This window comes from Malania oleifera, chromosome 2 (assembly GCF_029873635.1).
Source record: "Malania oleifera isolate guangnan ecotype guangnan chromosome 2, ASM2987363v1, whole genome shotgun sequence".
In the NCBI taxonomy this organism is placed as follows: Eukaryota; Viridiplantae; Streptophyta; class Magnoliopsida; order Santalales; family Ximeniaceae; genus Malania; species Malania oleifera.
Window position 1 is genome coordinate 132,142,735 of NC_080418.1, and position 19,586 is coordinate 132,162,320.

Here is a 19,586-nt window from a genome sequence, read left to right on the forward strand (position 1 = left end):
AATTTGGGTCTCAAGGGAGAAGTTCTCCATCCCACCACTTGTTAGCGTAGAAACAAAAGTGATAATTTCATTCTGTTCAATTCATTCATTTCTTTGTATCAAACAGTGCATATAAAAAATTTTGGCTAAAAATATTAAATTTATTCTTCAAAAAACATACATAACCTACTGATTTTCCAGTTTCAATTTTCTTTTTTTTTTAAAAAAAAAAATGAACATTTAAGGATAAAGCAACAGTATTATCATAAGTGAAGTGCTATAAAATTTACTCGAGTATAATGCAACTTTGGACACACAGAAAATACTTCAAGAACTTGAGAAGTGCGAGAAAGTTCAATACAATGACTTCCGGCAAAGCTAAATTTTTGCCACCAAAACGTAACACCAAGCAAGTCAAAAAGATAAAAGGGGTTAACAATGAAATCTACAATGAGGCATGTGGGTCTTCAACAGAATGTTGCAATAAGGAAAGCCTTGTAAATACTCATGAACTTGGCCACAAAAGCTGCAAAAGTAAATCAACAAGAACACCATAAACCTGCTCAGTCCAGCTTATATGGCAATACACACACACTCTTCTAATGATCATAATCCAATATAGGGAACTACAAAAATTAACTTGTCAAACAAGACACAACCCTACTAAAGGGCAAGCACCACACAGAGTAATGGCTACATAACTGCCGCAAAAATTAATGGCATTATCTATTGTTTGTTTGTATTCGATGCATTTATAATAAATTTTATGTAACACAGTTGAAGTAAGGATAGCATCTAAACCCATTCCTAAAGTCTTGATTTCTTCATCCAATCTTTATCTGTCCCCTCTACAAACCCTAATTGTCCCGCATATTTTCATACCTCTGTCTCTAAGCAACCAAGATATTAGCCTCCAAAACCATTCTTCCATCTCACATCTCGTGTCACATGCACTCATTTAAATTTACACATGCATGCATATGCGCATTGCATGACAAGTATGCAAGAATGCATTCCATAAAGAATTTGATTTTGCAAGGACCCGCTCATATATGCATGCATATTTACTTATCCATAAAGGTGCCTTTGAATGTTAAATAAATGAGGGGGGATGACTTCCAAAGAAAATAATACTAGAATCAACAACATAACACTGTATACAGTTGTGTGGTTCAACAAAAAACTCCAGATTCCAGAAAAGATCCTATAAATACCTTCAAGGTGAAAGATAGCTTTCTGTCCAATGCGCATTCTATGTTCCTGTTGCAAGATACGAAATTGCTTGTCATGAATATTGTAGTGGCTAGAGAATAGAGAATCATTTTCCACCTTTACCAATTATGCCTAGCCCATTATTGAAGGCAGCTAGACTCTCAACCCAACTCTTTTTGTTCTATTAATGCAATTAATATACATCAGTAGTACATGGAACTACTTTGTCGCCCACAATGCCCTTGAATAGATTATTAACATCAAAATACCAGGTGTTATATAGCCATAAATTAGTCAAAAACCATAGCAAAGAATACCTCAACCAAATGGATAGCAAATTGTGAGCTTTTAAAAAAAAAAAGGTATTTAACACTCAAAGTTATCTGCAGGCTCAGATGCAGCACTTGGATCATGGATTGGATTAGATTTTTTATAGGCAATCTCAAAATAATAATAATAATAATAGTGGAGAATGATGAAGAAGAACTACACAGTCAAAGGAGCTAGCCAATAATTGATTTATTGCTCCACTCCTATCCCTCCGCTAATCCACTGTTTTCTTGTTTCATTATTTCAATTCTTTTTCCCTTTCTGTTTCTGGAGTTTTCAGGGCATCTGGGGTTCCCCAGATGACACCCAGGTTATTAGCAAAGTGCAAAAGGATGTTCAATAGCCAATATTGCAGTTAAACTAAAATGATACTAAACTTACATAATATGCAGCCCAATGGCAAACCTCATGCTTTAAATCAGCATCCAATCTCTTCAATAATTCAAAAAGCAGCCTCTGGATACCCAACAGCAGTACATGTTAAAAAAGGAATATTTATTAGCCAAAAACACCCAAAAAAATTCTTTGCACCTTTAAAATAATCTCTGGAGGAATACAATTGATGAGTAGCTCATACAACTTCCCTCGAACCTGGAATAGCCTAAAGCACAATGAAAGTGTCTTGTCAGAAAATTCATAGCAGAATCAAGCTAGAAACACATCAACAAAAAACGAGTAACTAACAATAATTGACAAGATACTTAAAATTTTTAAAATTATACAGACAGGAAGTAGATCCTAAATTTTAAATATATATTTTGACAATAGAGAACCTGACCTGCATAAACTCAATCAATATACCCCCAGAGCCAGATCCCCCCTTAATTCCTCCAATCCTAGTAAATTGCAGAGATTCGAACCCCAGCTGACAACTTGAATTATCCATTCACTTGCTATTGGAAAGTTTATATTAATAGATTTATGGAGAAGAAGATAAACACCTCTCAGTTCATTTATATCGGAATATTTTCATTTTTTAGTCATAAAATAATTACCATGATGCTTTAAAAAATTAAAATCCAAAACTTCTGCTAACTCATAGCACAATAACATGAATGTATAGACATTTAGCCAAAACATTAGTATGGATCAAAGACGTGAGAGTAACTGCATTCAAATTTAAGTTTCAACCCAATTTTTTTAGCAAAGGGTGTAGAAGAAAATATTTTCAAAATATAATTGTTAAGGCTTACATAGTTGGGCCACAACCTAACAGCTAAAGCTTTTAGGGGAAGTGGTTGTCTCACATGGAATTAGACCATTGCTGCAAGAAGGTCCTGGGTTCTAGTCTTGTTTTGCCCTTTTTTTTTTTGAAGTTTGCTAAAAAATCACTTTCTTCCCAACAATGGGTGTTATTTCATTGTTTGCTTATCTCTCCACCTGCAATCAGACTGCAATTGTGGGTGTGTTAGGGCTTGATATATGTTGTTGGCCCACTAACAGCACAAGCTTTTAGGTAAACTGGCAATCTCACAATGATATTTACGCTTACTCTTCCATTTAATAAGCAGTTTATTCGCCGTCATTAATTAAACATTAATTTTTAGTTTCACTGTTTGACTATTTGATAGCAATAAATATAGTTTAGAAATTTTAAGTTTTAAAAGCTTGATATTTAAGGGGAAAAAACAAAAGTAAAGTAGAAAATTATTTTAAGAAATTCACAATCAGTCACAGGACATGACACCCCATAGCAGACCAGAACATCCATTATGACAACATAGTGGCCCTCAGATGTTACAGTCTGAATTGAGTCACCTCCTTATCATCATCCACTAGCAGTATAGGGAAGCACAGATATCATTATATACTAGAATTACCAGAATGATAAGCTTTCAAGTTTATTACTGGTAATGGAGCTAGATCTTTCCTTTTCTTTGATAACTGGCATTTGCAGTCCCTCTTGTTCTGGCTTTTGGCTTCTCACTTCACAGGGAATTCTTTCTCCATTTGGATGCTAGAGTCAACAGTATCATTAAGGATGGGATTTGGCACGGGCCTAGGAGAATTTTGATAATGTTTTCTCTAGAAGGAATACCATAAGATTTTATCCAAAGCCTTCTCTGGAGGATAAATTGGTGCTCTCCTCTGATGCTTCTAGTTTTCTGACCTTGCAAAGTGCTTGAGATATTGTCTGATCAAGAATAGGGCTCATTTCTTGGCCTGCCACCATCTGGTTTAAGATAGGATCCTTATATTTGCTGCATTTGCATTTATCTCTTAGCTAGCAGCTTGGAATAAACTGAAAATCTTAGATAGGCTTGCAAGTTGGGAAAGCAGCCTCTCTACTACTTGCTTACTTTGCAATAATGACTATGAATCTATAGGTCATTTGTTGTTTAATTGCAACAACAGCAACAATAACAAGCCTCAAGTCCCACTAAGTGGGGTCAGCTTTATGAATCCTTTTCTGACAATGCACTAAATCAAGGGCATCTTCTTCAACTAAGTCAAGAGCTGTTAAATTTTTTCCCACCACCTCATTCCAGGTTATTTTAGGTCTACCCCTCTATCTTCTAATGCCATTCACAATAATTTGCTCACCCCTCCTCACTGGTGCATTACTTGGCCTACATTCCAAATGTTCAAACCATCTAAGCCGCCCCTCTCGTCTTATCTCCTACCATCTATGCCCAACTTATTGCGAAAATGTTAGTTAATCCTTGAATGTTACACCACTCATCCACCTTATCATTTGCATTTCAGCCATTTTTACTTTTTGAATATGTTTCTTAGTTGCCCAACATTTTGATCCATATAGCCCAGCTGGTCTTGCCATTCTCTAAACCTTTTGATTTTAGTCGTATTCTACAATCGCACAGCACACCTAAAGCACTCCTCCACTTTACCCAGCCTATTTGTTCTTTAATTGCAATTTCTCTAAATCATCTATGATAAATCTTATTTTGAAGCTTTGCAGGCCTTCTTCAAAGTGGGAAGATGAAATTATGAGGTCATCTAGCCAGCATTCTAGCCCTGCTGCAGATCTTTCAAACTGGTCTTCACAGCCTACATGATATATATAAATCTGGAGAACAAGAAATAAGATGGTGTTTGAGAATTGCTCCCCTTGCATAGAGGAGGTGTTTTCAGAATAGATGGAGATCAATGCTACATCTCAGGCAAAAAGACATTCAGAAAGCTGTTCTAATTTAATATTTTTCCATCTTGTTAAAGTTTGACATACATTGTTGGCCCACAACCTAACAACTTAACCTTTTAGGAAATTGGTAATCTAAAAAGGCATCAGAGCAGGTTACTAGGAAGACCTGGGTTCTAGTCTTGTTGCCAGCGTTTACTGTATGGCGTTTAAAAATTACTGTACTCCCTGTAATGGATGTATTTATCATTTGTTTATCTCTCCGCATGCTATTGGACTGCACGCATGGGGGAGTGTCAAAGCTTGATATCCATTGTTGGCCCACAACCTAACACTGTAGGCTTTTAGGTAAAGGGGTAATCTAACACTTCTGTTTTGACATATTCTGTTCTGCTTTTCTCTGTTCTTTTTTACTTGTATCCTGTTTGAGATACCATATTCTCTTACCTCTTTCCGAGAGGCTGATTTTCAAAACTTAGCTTCATTGGGTCTGCCATTGCCAAAACTCACAGCTGCTACTAATAATGAACATAGTGAGAAAGATGGATTGGAAATTCAATTTTTCATAGTCCAGATGTTTGCAATAAAAAAAAAATAGCCAAAAATAAGAGTGATCATTTTTTAAACTATCAACAAGCGTTTAGGGTGAGGACACTGGATTTTTCAGGAATTTTTTTGGAGATTTTTCTTCTTTTAGAGGCCTTGGGAGGAATAAGGAAGGTAAGTGCCCATTAAATTGTGGAGCTGATTTTAGGTTTTCAAATAATGGGAAAAAATTAGTTAATTCAGTTTTACGACATTTGTATAAGATAATGAATATGAATAACAATTTTTGACACTATTTGCTGGTGGAAATAGTTTTGTTTTTCATTTCTAATTATTCAAACAATTACAAAGATGCCACCTTGTTTTCCAAATTTTTAAATTTATAGGAAAGTTGAAAAACATCTTTTTATTATTTTCTAGATTTCTGATTTCATATACTGCATTTAGGAGCATGAAATTCACATTTTGTATTTGGGTTTATGCGAATTTAGACAAAATATAGTGTAAAATCGTATTGAGTTCCTTCCAAAACCACACAAATCCAAATCCAAGCCCCAAAATCTATGCTCCCAAATCCTATTATATAATTTTTGGAAAACTAAAAAAAAAAAATGTCATTTTTTGCAATTATTTTGAAAGCTACAAAAAAAAATTGAAAAACTGTTTTGCATAACTAAATAAACCCTTTCATTTTCTACCTTTTAAATATGAATCTTAGAAAACTAAAGAAAAAAAAAATTATAGCGGAAGAGGGTTTCAAAATTGAGAGAGAATTTACACGAGGGAGAATGAAAAATCTTCCAAAAAAAAGGCCTGGAACAATCCAGAAAAAAACAACTAATAGATACCAAAACGATAAAAGGTCAACATGCCAATATGTTCCTCCAATTTCTATGCAACTCATGGAAACAAATTCCTCTGAAAAAATCCCAAACCAGCGCACCACAGTGAGGCCAAACAGTGAATTTTATACCAAACCAGCTCCTGATTTAATTTATTCCCATTAAATATCCATGCATTGCGCTCCAACCATAAATACTTCCATAAGACTGCCTCGTCCTTCTTCCTACCAAAGCCTGTGAAAAAAATAGCTAACAATTCACCAACCAAAGAAGGACATTCCCAGCTCTCTCTAGAAATACCAAAATGCATATTCCAAATCCTCCAAGAAAATTCACAAAGCAAAAGAAGATGAGAAGCCTTCTCAGAATTTTTATAACAGAGCACACATACATTGGGAGAGAGGACCTTCAAAGGTCTCCTAATTTGCAGCAAGTTATTAGTATTAATTTTATTGAGCACAACCAACCAAGTGAAAGTCTTAATTTTTGGAGGAGCCTTGGCCTTGCCTTCCAAATGAAATGATAGAGTGGGAAAGAAGAATTGGAGTGAGTCAAGAATTCAAAAAGAGATTACAAGAAAACACTCCTGACTAATCGAAAGACCATGACCAAACATACTGCTCTGAAGAAAGATTACTCCCATTCAATAGAGATAACAAAGAGGACAACTCCACCAACTCCCTACCATCAAAAGGTCTCCTAAAATGGAGATTCCAAGAAACCAATGGGCTACTGAAATCCCCAAAAAAGAAAAAAAAAATCTCTATTTTTCTCAGAACTCAGTCGAAATAGACAAGGGAATGAAGTGGATAAGAATGCATTACCAAGCCAAGGGTCTTTCCAAAAATGAATCTACGAATCCCTCCCCACCTTAAGTTTAGTGTGAGGAATGAAAGAAGGATAAATCTGAGAATGGGTCTCCACGGACTCCCCAAAGAACATCTTAAACTAACATTGGTATCCCAACCATTCTCATCCAACTTGAACTTGCTTATTATTACTCTATGCCGAAGGGACGACTCTTCTGGAGGAAAGAGTCATAGCCGTTAGCTAAAAGAGTCGTGTTTTTAGACCATCCATAGACCCAACCCACCCTTTTTGACCTACAAACCTCATTTCAGCTAAGTGGTCCCTGTGAGCGCGCCCCCCCCCCCCCCCAAAACCTCCACCAAACCACAAAAAGTCTCATAATTCTCTAAAGCTTGATAGCAATCCCCTTCGTAATCCTGAAACAAACAGGAAATATAACAAAATGCTAGGAAGACAAGCCTGAGTCAAGGCTATTCTACCCCCAAAGAGAAAAAAGCCCCCTTCCAATTGGCCAACCTCTTCGTAACCCTTTCCGCTACTGGATTCCAAAAATCAGTTGATCTAGGATTACTCCCTTGGGGGGGTCATAGGCCAATTCAAAATGCCACATACCAATTCAGTAGCCCTTTTCCTTACTCGCTCCACGGGCACATTCAAAGCCACTAAACCACTCTTCCCCATATTAGTTTTAAGACCCAACACCTTCTCGGAAATTTGAAGAATACCCAAAATTCTTCTAAAAGAAGGTCTATGATCGTCATGGAAGAAAATGGTATTGTCAGCAAACTGAAGATGGGAAACCTCCACTCCCTCTCTCCCTACTTCAAGACTTATCAGCCCCCTCTCCACAGCCCTATCCACCATCCTACTCAACACATTAGCTGCAAGGACAAATAAATATGGGGATAAAGGATCACCTTGTCTAATAACCCTAGAAGCACTAAACTAAGATTTCGGCTCACCATTAACGATCACCAAGAACCACACATTAGACAAGCAGCCCCTAATCCTAGCCAAAACCCTTTCTCTCAACGACTTTATCGAAGAAGCTCCAACTCACTCTATCATAGGCTTTCTTGAAATCTGATTTAAAGACAAAACCCCTCTTCTTATTCCTACAAACAGACTCCACCACCTCATTGGCCACAAGTATAAACACCCCCCCCCCCCCGGCGCTGGCGCCCCCCAAAACAAATGCACTCCGGGCAGTAGAAATGGTATCAACGCTACCTCACTCATCCTATTAGGTAAGACTTTAGTGATAATTTTATTCACACTAGAAACGACACTAATAGGTCTAAAATCCTCAATCTTATTGGATCACCTTTTAGGCACCAGGGCAATAAAAAAGGATTTAATGCTTTTGCTCAAATCACATTGCCCAAGAATTCAATAAAAACTTTCAGTAAATCGCCCTTAACACCTCCCAACAATCTTGGAAAAAATCTATATTAACCCATCTAGGTCTGGGGCCTTATCCCTAACTTCCTAAATCAGGAAGGATTATCTATGGGATGAGTCTTTGGAAATAAACTGCCAATGGGAAGCTTAGCTTCTATTGACTTCACCTCCTACGGAGTAAGAGGTGGGAGGTCTATTTATTTTGGCAAGATACTTTCAGTGGAAAACGTTCCCTCGTACCCAATTCCCAGATTTTGATTCTTTGGTGGTTCATAATGTCTATGGTGCGTAAATTTTCCCTTTGGGCCGCTGCTGTCACAATTCAGAGCTTATTTTTTATTAGGGAGGATGATTGGTATGGACAAATGATGAAGCGAGATGGAGGCTAACTACTAAATATGCTTCATATTTAAGCCTTTCCGTAGATGTTATCCTCAAGAGGAATCTTGAAATGAATGAGGGATTGCTCTTTGAGGCTTGGAAAGCAATCGGGAATTCCAAATCTCCTTCAACAATAGCCTACACTACTGAAAAAATGTAAAGGAGAGTCTACCTTATGGTGAACCAACGTTTCTAGGGTAAAGAGGATGCATAATATGTTAATTAGCTTCTTCTGCACTGACTGTTAGCTAGAAACCTCTGGGAGTTGCTGTATTTCATCTTTGGATTGATTGGGGAGGTTCTAATTCACTGAGGCAGCTTATTGCATAGCAAGGCACATTTTGTAAAAAGCAAAAGAAAAGAGTGGGATTTTTCAGCTTTGCCAGAGGGAAAAAGAATTGAAGAATATTTTATAATGAACAACTTTCATTCCATGCCTTGAAGGACAGATGGATCAAAACTCCTCACTTTTGGGTAAAGAGCCATTCATACTTCAAATGTCTTCATATCGTAAATTTTGTAAACACTTGCATTATTTTAAGTTCCATCATTTTCTTTTGAAGTAATAATTTTCATGACTCAAGATGACTTCCCAGCATCTTCCCTTTAATGCAGTGCTCCCTATGCTGATTAAAAAAATGAAAACAAATATATAAAATGCATGTGAAAACTTGTGTTTCCTCAAAACTTGTGTTTCTTCAAAGCTTGAATACACATGCAGAAGCACTGCTTCTATTTCTCCCCTCAGCCGCACCATCTTGTCTTGGATAACATACCACGAGCCCCCACACACCAGCCAAATGCTGGCAGGGCCGACCCCACGCACCAACGCGTGAGTTAAGTTCCGGTCACTTTTTTCTTTTCTTTTTTTTCTTCTGCCATGCTCTGATTCCTTCTTTAGACTATATTATCAAGCTGTTAGGCCAGTTTTTTGCTCAAAAATTCAACCTTTTTCAACCATGCACTCACGGTATTCCATTAATTTCTATTTAGGGTTTGTGAAAGCTTCCTTGTGAGTTTTTTGGAGCCGTGGAAGGGTTTGTATGTTCAGTTGTGACGTTGTGGCAGTGCTATATCCGTCAGTGAGTTGTTCACCTTGTCCGTGGTTGTGTCAATTCTTCACATGATTTGTGATTGTTCCAATTATTAATTGTTCTTCTTGTTTTTTGGTGTGGTCGCTGATTTGTGAGTCCTGTAGCAGCGCTATATCCGTTGGTGAGTTGTTCACCTCGTCCATCGTTGTGTCACTGCTTCACATAGTTTGTGATTGTCCCAATTAGTTTTTATTGTTCTTCTTGTTTTGAAGTATGTTCAAAGATCTAAAGCTGTTCGGATTTATTTAGCAAGATTGGGGAAATCTAACCACTTGCTCCAATCTAATTCTTCTGATGAAAAGAGAAAAGATGTGTGGATTCAGGAAGATGCCTTGATCATTTCCCTTTAATGGAATTCGATGGAGCCACAGATTACATGGATGTGTGTGCATCTAGATATGTGCAAGGAGATTTGGGATTATGTCAAACTTCTATACTCCAGTAACATTACACATATGAATGATTTATCCCAAGAGTACTTTAAGTTACAAAAAGGGGATAGGAACATTGCAGATTATTTTGGAGAGATGAAGTGTATTCATGAGGAGCTTAATTTCGCGCAACCTATAACCATCAATGCTCGTGAGATGCAGAAGCTAAAGGAGCAGATGATAGTTCTTCGTGTTCTAGCGGGCTTGAGACTGACTTTGAGGTAGTTCAGTCCCAGATACTTAGTAGTACCAGGCTACCATCATTTGCTGATGTTTATTCTCGTGTCCTTCGTGCTTCCTTCAGCACACATTCTCCTGCTTTTGCATCTTGCTCTGAGAGGACAGCCTTTGCTATACAGAGTGATTCAGTTCTCTACCAAACAACCACAAAATCTATCACAGTGATTCGAGTAGTCATAGTGGTAGAGACAGACAAGGTAGAGGTACTCCTCGCAAGTGCACCCATTGTGGAAAAAATAATCATACTATTGAGCAGTATTGGGATCTTCACGGCAGACCTTCATCTGTTGCCAATGCAGCCACCACTGACTTCACACCCTTGGGGGCAGCCAATGCAGCCACCACCAACTCCTCACCTTTGGGGTCAAGTGGGGGGCAACGTACCGTCTCTATGTTAGAGGAAGAATATTACAAGTTCCAATAGTATCAAGCGTCACAACAAACTTCTCTTCCCATTGCATCCCTTGCCCAAACAAGTAATCACACAGTATGTTTGTCATTCAGTGCTTCTCATCCTAGTCCTTGGGTCATAGATTCCGTTGCCACTGATCATATCACAAGTATACCTAACTCTTTCTCCACTCTTCAATATCCTGCAAATTTACCTTGTGTTACCCTTGCTGATGGATCCACTACTACAATCAAGGGAATTGGGACACTAAATCTCACTTCTTCTATTTCTCTTCCTTTGATTTATATATTCCCAAATTTCCTTTCAATCTTATGTTTGTTAGCAAAATTACTGAATCCATGAATTGTTCAATGACATTCTTCCCTGATTCTGTGGTTATTTAGGATTTGAAGACAAGGAAGACGATTGGCAGAGGGAGTGAAGCTGGCGGACTCTATCACTTTGAGCTGCTATCTCCTTTTACCGCTTGCACTACTACTATCACACCTTTCCAAATTCATTGTTGCCTGGATAATCTTTCATTGGAAAAGTTAAAATGTCTTGTTCCTAGTTTGAGTTCTATGTTTAGTCTCGATTGTGAGTCTTGTTAGTTGGGAAAACACCATCGTGTTTCTTTCGCTTCCCGAGCCAATAAACAAGCTGCAAGCCCCTTTACGTTAGCTCATTCAGATGTTTGAGTTCCTAGTAGAGTCATGCCCAAGTTGGGTTACTGGTACCTTGTAACTTTGTGGATGATTATTCAAGAATGACTTTGTTATATTTAATAAAAATTGTTCCAAGTTATTTCATGTATTTTGTGTCTTTTGTTCCGAAAATAAAGACTCAATTTGATTTTTCAGTTTGAATACTTCAAAGTGATAACACTAAAGAGTTTTTCAATGCACAATTCACTACTTATGACTCAGTGTGGTATTGTTCATCAATCATCCTGTGCCCACACTCCTCAACAAAATGAGGTTGCTGAGCAAAAAAATAGACATCTTCTTGAAATCACTCACACTTTACTTTATCAAATGCATGTACCTAAAGTGTTTTGGAGTGATGTTGTACTTACTATTTGTTATCTTATCAATAGAATGCCATCCTCTGTTCTTAGTGGTAAAATTCCTACTCCATTCCCTTTCCGAATTCACCTTTATTTTCTCTTCCTCATATATTTGGGTGTGTATCCTTTGTTCATCAACTAACTCCTAAGGTGGATAAGTTGGATCCTCGTGCTATAAAATGTGTCTTTTTGGGCTTACTCATATACTCAAAAGTGATATCGTTGTTATAGTCATGTGTTGCATCGCTTCTTTGTTTTTACCAATGTTATCTTCTTTGAGTCTACACATTACTACACCCAGTCGCTAAGGACTTCTAAGCTCAATGAGTCTCTTCCTTTGCCTAACCTTCTAGATTCTACGTTGCTGTCCTTGCTCAACCAACCAACCGAGTCTCCATGTAGCTTGAGTCTTTCTCATGGCCTTGATCATCCAAATTTCCAAGTGTATTCACAACAGCGGCTCCAAGGAAAAGAGTCCCCTCTAGCTTCTACTACCACGCTTTTGGTTTCCTCATCTGATGATCATGCTTCCCATGATGCTGATCCTCCTATTGCTGTTCGGAAAGGTACACACGCATGTACTCAACACCCCATTTCCAACTATATTTCTTATGACTCCTTATCACCCTCCTATTATTGTTTTGTCACTACTCTATCAACCACTACCCTTCCTGAATTAGTTTCAAAAGTATTAACCCATTCAGGGTGGAGGGATGCTACAGTTGAAGACATGAATAGTTTACATGACAATGGTACTTAGGACTTGGTACCTCTTCCTCGTGACAAGTTTGTGGTTGGTTGTCGCTGGGTTTACACTGTGAAAGTCAACACTGATAGTTCTGTGGCTCATCTAAAGGCCCGTCTTGTTGCTAAGGGATGCACTCAGGTGTATTGTATGGATTATTCAGATACTTTTTCTCCGATTGCCAAACTTACATTAGTACGCATGTTCATCTCCTTGGCTACTACTTGTCACTCGCCTTTGCATTAGCTAGATGTGAAAAAAAAAATGTCTTCTTGCATGATGACCTTTAGGAGGAGGTTTATATGGAGCAACCACCTGGGTTTGTTGCTCAGGGGGAGTCAAGCTTAGTGTGTCAGCTCAAGAAGACTTTATATGGTAAAATAATCTCCGAGAGCATGGTTTGGTTGTTTCAGTGCTGTAGTACTTGATTTTGGCCTTCGACGGAATATTGTGGATCATTCCGTGTTTTATCGTCATACTTCATTGGGTGGGATCCGTCTTGTTGTTTATGTAGATGATATTGTTATTACAAATTATGAGAATAACATATTCAGAGTCTCAAACTTTTTCTATAGACTAAGTTTCAAACCAAAGATTTGGGACAGTTGAAATACTTCTTGGGTATAGAAGTAACTAGATCTCACATCGGAATTGCTATATCACAGAGGAAGTATGTTCTTGATCTATTGGATGAAATTAGTTTGCAGAGATCTAAACCAATTGATACACCCATTCATACTAACAGAAAGTTAATGTCGGATATGGGTGATTTGCTACCTAATCCTGGACAATACCAGAGATTGTTGGAAAGTTGAATTATCTCACAATTACTCAGTTGAATATATATTTTGCAACAAGTGTTGTGAGTCAATTTCTAGATTCTCCGAGGACAAGCCATTGGGACTCAGTAATTCACATCTTCAGATATCTCAAAGGTGCACCTAGGAGAGGTCTTTTATATCATGATTAGGGTCACACTTACATCCATGGATATACAGATTCAGATTGGGCTAGGTCGCCTTCCAATCTGAAATCTACCACTGGATACTATATCTTGGTTGGTGGGGATTTGGTTTCTTGGAAAAGTAAGAAACAAACTATGGTGGCAAGGTAAAGTGCTGAATTAGAATATAGAGTTATGCCTCACACTACCTGTGAACTTGTTTAGTTGAAGAACATGTTGGGAAAATTGGGTTTTTCGCATTCTCGGCCTATGAAGTTGATGTGTGATAATCAAAATGCTCTTCATAATGCCTTCAACCCAGTCTTTCATGAGTAGATGAAGCACATTGAAGTTAATAGTCACTTTTTTTTGGGAGAAAATTGTGTTAAATTCATCTACAACAAGCTAGGATCTTACGACATTTATGCTCCAACCTGAGAGGGTTGTGTTAGAGGTTATATATGCCTCTTAGTATTATTATTGTTATTATTGAGTGTGTTAGTATGTTAATTAGTGAGAGTTAGTAAGGGTATTATTGTCATTAGAATGTATTTAATTTGTATTATAAATAGAAGGAGAGACCTATCTTCAAGTTAGGTCATTCATTTTAATCAAATCTAGGGGTATACAAAAATTACCAAAAATCCAAAAACCGGACCGAAACCAAACCGAAATCACAAACGATTTGGTTTGTTGGTATTCGTTTTTGGTTTCAGTCTAAATTTTCAGTTTCGACTTTGGTTTCCAATATATAACCGAACCAAAAAACCGATTTAAATTTAAATTATATATATAAATTAATATAACTACTTAATTAGTATGTTAATACATGATTGGTCCATTTAATATTTAGAAATCAAAATGCCCAATAGATTCTCACAACTCTTGTGAAAAACAATTGTTGAATATTTAGAAAATCGGTTAAAAACCAAAAAAAACCATAACCGAACCGCCAAATGTTCGGTTCTCCAAGGGATAATAATATCGATTAGATTTCGATTTCAGTTTGGGAAGACTAAAAACCGCAAAGTTCGGTTCAGTTTTCGGTTTTGCCCATAACCAAACCATAATAAACCAATTATACCCCTAATCAAATCTTAACAAGCGGGGGAATACCAATTTCACTCTGGTTAATGAAGCCAACTCACTTGCTTGGTCAATTTTTTTATGAGATAAAAAGAAAAAAAATCATTACAGGGCACCATGAGGGCGCAACCATGTGCACAGACTGACAAAAGAGAAATCACCCATAAAATGGGGTGTCAAAAAAATCAAAAACAGTAGGGTGTCTGTCATGCACAATCCACACTTATTTGACGAATCAACATCAATCATGACAAGACGAGATTATTGAATGATAATAAATTATGCTCTAGATGACAAGGTAAGAATAATTATTACGACAAGTTCCCCCTAGTTTGATAATGACAAGTGTCCTCTTTGAGACATCTTCTATATATCTACCAGGTTGGGGCATTAAATGATTCAAGTTCCTATGCATCAAAAACACACGCCCAGTTGAAAAGTGCCATGTGCAGAGTGTACATAAGCTTAGCACATCCACTTCATGCTGCATTTGCTTCAAATCAGAAATCTTAGGGTGAATTCCTCATCATATTTAGAATTAAGACAATTGTTACCATGGAGAGGGAGTTTACAACCAAATTTCATAAAATGCAGCAATATAAAAGGTTGCATAGCATAATATCTTGAGTAAAACATCAACACTCTAGTATAAAATATGATGCTCAGGTGCCAAACCTTTTAGGACTCTGCTCCTTCAGTATGTCAGAAGCTATTTCAGAAATGTACTCCTCCCAATCCATTGGGGGTATTGTTTGATTGTTTGTAAAAGGATACCTATAGCAACAATACATTAACAAGAACATGCACAACTATCAGACCATGTGATACAACAAAAAAATTTCAAGCAGAGTAAAGAAAGAAAGAGAAAAAAATTGCAAATTGCATGAAACTGTTGCTGATAATTCAGTAAGGTAAATGGAGATTTAACTGTTGAACACGGCATGTCTCAAATGACAGTATAGCCCTTCTTAAACTCCGATTTGATTTTTCAGCTATACGGTCAGCAAATCCAGCTGGGAGCTGCAGACCTTCCTTTTTCCCAATGAACTCCAATACTTTGACAATCTACCACCCCAACAAATAAATCCATAGTATTATAAAACAGATGACCAAATAAAATATTACCAGACATGCTTAAAAATCTTGTGCTGATATTTCTAACAATCAATTTTATAAAATGAAAGCCAAAGAGAAAGAGGGACAACGGGCATGCTAAGGCCAAGAGGGCTCACCACTGTGGTTGGTATGCTCATTGGTATATGAAGTATAGTAAAAAAAAAAGAACAAATAAACAAACAAATTATTCTTTGATTGCATCAACACGCCCCTTGTACATCTACAAAGTGTTATTTAACCCCTTCTATTGGTGTAGACAATTAAGAACAATTGGTGGGAGAGGGGGCTCTGACTCTTGCTGCAAAACACACACACACACACACATAAATATATATCAAGTCCTTAATTATCATTTAGGAGGGAGGGGGGGAAAGGAAATTGATGAATAAAAATCAAGATTGTAAGAAACCTTCTTATCTTCGCTTACACAGTTCCTATTCATGGGTAGATAAAGGGTTAGATTTGCGTTTTGCCCAAGTAGGAAAAGATGAAAAGAAGATTTTTGCCTTCTCCAACTTTTGATAATGGAGTTCATGGTTGTAAATTAGTCAGCTGCTCTGAGCATCATAGTAACCCCACCCATGGCACTGGTAAAGTGGGCCACAAAATCTAGGGAGGCAGCCTTGCAATTCTTAAAAAAAAAGGGCAGCCCAGTGCACAAAGCTCCCACATATGCGGGTCAGGGGAAGGCGCGGACCACAATTGGTATATAATACGCAACCTTACCTTGCATTTTTTTACAGTCTTTAATTAATTTTCAGTTTATATCAAGTGTTGTTATTTATGGGTGCTAGGGTATTTCTCTAATTTCAGAATTTTGAGGGTTTATTTTGGTCAAATTAGCTTTGGGGGGTCATTCTGTAATATTAAGGGTACTTTTGTGATGGGTAGGGGTGGCAAAACGGGTCGAAACCCAACAAGTGACTCGTGACCCGCCCATTTAAACTAGGTTTGGGTCAATACAAGCTGACCCGTTTATAAACGGGTGAACCTAGACCCGACCTGTTTATTAAACAAGTTAGGTGGGTTCGGGTCGGGTCACCCGATTTATCTTCATAAATATATACTTTATACTCTCATTCTAACCTGAAGGCTGAAATCATTTGAAATGAAACCTAACCTAGCAGCCGTGCAGCACCAGCACGTGGCGCAGCCGCGTAGAAGCCTCTCCCTCCTCTTCATTTCTCTCCGCTGCTCTCTCCTCTGCAGATCCTCTCACCTCTCGGCTTCGGCTCTTGCTCTTGCTCTCATAGTCCCAGCCAAGCAGTTGGCATGATGTCGCAGACTTGCAGCTCTCGCTCTCGTCGTCGCTGTCTGTATCAGATCTGCCATATCAAATCTGGTCTCAATCTCTCGTCTCCGTCTCACTCGGTCACTCACCGTCATCTCCATCTCACTCATCTCCGTCTCCTTCTCACTCTCAGTCTCCCTCTCACTCTCAAACTCAATCTCCCTCTTAGTGCTCTCACCCTCAATCTCCCTTTCCCTCTCACTCTCAGCCTCCCTCTCGGCTCTCACTCTAAGAGTCTCAGTTTAATATTTTTTATATATATTTTATGTTTTTTTAAATATCTAGTAAATAAAATAAGGTATGCTTTTCTTTAAAGAAAATTAAGAAAAAATTAAAATATATAAATTATTTTTTTTAACGAATCACCCATTTATGACCCGTTTATTAAAAGGGCGGGTTTGGGTTTATATGTTAGTCACCCATTATTAAACGAGTCAACCCGAATCCGAACCATTTAACGCTACCCATTTTATGACCCGCCCGAACCCAACCCGTTAACCTATTTTGCCACTCCTAGTGATGGGAATTATTTTAGGTGGGGCTTTGGAAGATAAATGGATTTTAGAGGGGGTTTTATGCAAAATGGGATCTGGCTTCTCTTGGAAGCCTTAGGCCTAGTATAAATTGGAGTCTTCAGCCACTTCACAAGGTCTTATGCAAATTTGGGATTTGAAGATTTGGAGGCTTGGGTTTTGAGGATTTGACCCTTGGTGCCTATCAGTCCCTCCATCGCTGCTAAAGGCACATGAGGCTAGCAGAAAGCTGCAGTGCCAAAACAGGTACAAATATGAGGATAAACTTTTGTTGTGCCTAGAAAGCGCCCTATTTGGTATTGTGCCTAGAAAGAACAGAGATCTCTACATTATTTTAATGATTTTATAGTTACTTGAATCAAAAAAGATTGCTAAAACACTATTCTGAAATCTCAATCTTTATTTGTGAATTTTTCTTTTACTCCTACCTATTTGCATCAACTTGGAGTCAGAGCAAGTTCAATCTTGTGGGTTCATGGCCACAAGGGGTTGAAGAGGAAATAGGGGCTGCAAAGGCAGATATGTAACTATTGAGATGTTTGGAGAGCTTCAGGAACAAGTTAGACAACTTACTTAAGCCTGTTACACAAGCTTTGGACCACTGAAATGGCAGCAATAATGAATATGATTTTGCTAGAGGAGAAAGAAATGCAATCAATGAACAATCTGAGACTGAAAGACACTACTAGTGATGACGGGAGTGCAAATATGAAAGGCCCACACGACAAAATGAACAGCTTCCAAGATGCAAAGATCACATTGTATGTGCTCCACAAAATTTGTGAGTATGGTGTACAAGTATATATTTCGGAATTTGATAGCGGTATGGAACTGAAGAATTCTTGGACTAGGATGATAACATTTATTTTGAAAGCAACGATGTACCATAAGCGAGGAAAGTCAAGCTTGTTGCAGAAGAACCCAGGGTACTAGCTTCTACTTGGTGGAAACATTATCAAATGATCATGAGAACAGAACATGGGGAAAGGGAAAATCAAAAATATGGGACAAGATGGAAGAGAATATGAAGGCTCAATTCCTACCCCGGGATTATGAACAAACCTTGTACCAAAGGATTCAAAACTTAAGGCAGCCTGAGAAGTCAGTTAATGAGTATACTCAAGAGTTTCATAGGCTTTCCTTGAGGTACAATCTTGCTGAAACAGATGTTCAAAGGGTTAGTTGCTATGTGAATGGTCTCAAAATGACCATACAAGACCAAGTAAGCTTGCAGCAGCCTGATGACGTGACTAATGCCTATCAGCTTGCACTAAAAATTGAGTCACAACTTGTCAGCAACATGCCTGAGAAGTTTGGAATAGATTGCAGCAGTGGTGCATCAACTAGTAAGGTGGGTGGCAGCACTAGAGGTGATCGGACAGCAGCCCCTGCACACACTGACCAACCAACAAGCAATAATAGTGGTAAAACAGCCAAGTAAACAAAGGGAAAACAGTGGTGAAATGCTACAAATACTTCAACCTTGGGCACAAGTCCAACGAGTGTCCAAAGAGGTCTGAAGCCAAAGTTAATTTTGCCTAGGATTGAGAGGCTGATTGTGGATAGAATTTTGCAATTCTGAGGACCAAGGGCAGCAACTACGAGCTAAAAATGATTTCCATAAGGGATTGAGGGTGATATCCTTGGTGAGGCTTTAGTCATTCGAAGGTCATTACTTTCCCCTCCAGCCAGCAGTGATAATAGCACACAAAAATATCTTTCAAACTAGACACACAGCTGGTGGAAAGCTTTGCAACTTGATAATTGGTAGTGGGTGCAGTGAGAATCTGGTTTCTCAAGAGATAGTACAGAGGGGCTTGAAAACTGAAAGACATCCACAGACATACCAGATTATGCGGTTCAACAAAGTTAATTCAATGTTGGCCTCTGTTTTTAAAAACCAATTGGTTCAGTTTGGTTTTCAGGTTTGCCCAAAACTGAACCAAACTGAACTGATTACAGTCCTGTCTCAAAGTGCAAGGGTATGAGACCAGTGTTGGTCTGAAGTTTTTCTATGAAGGAGCTTTTGAGGTGTTTGAGAGAAGCGCT

General features: G+C 38.0%; 1 protein-coding gene across 1 annotated transcript in view; it reads right to left on the reverse strand.

The window, feature by feature from the left end:
* Positions 1-239: 239 nt before the first annotated feature.
* Positions 240-19,586, reverse strand: part of LOC131148581 (replication factor C subunit 3) — a 28,696-nt gene continuing 9,349 nt past the window's right edge. Inside the window, exons 6-11 of the mRNA XM_058098382.1 lie at positions 15,526-15,662; positions 15,273-15,371; positions 2,053-2,122; positions 1,903-1,977; positions 1,194-1,239; positions 240-505 (exon numbers count right to left, since the gene is read on the reverse strand). Of these exons, the coding sequence (XP_057954365.1) occupies positions 447-505; positions 1,194-1,239; positions 1,903-1,977; positions 2,053-2,122; positions 15,273-15,371; positions 15,526-15,662 (486 nt within the window). The 3' untranslated portion in view covers positions 240-446. The remainder of the gene's footprint in view (positions 506-1,193; positions 1,240-1,902; positions 1,978-2,052; positions 2,123-15,272; positions 15,372-15,525; positions 15,663-19,586) is intronic.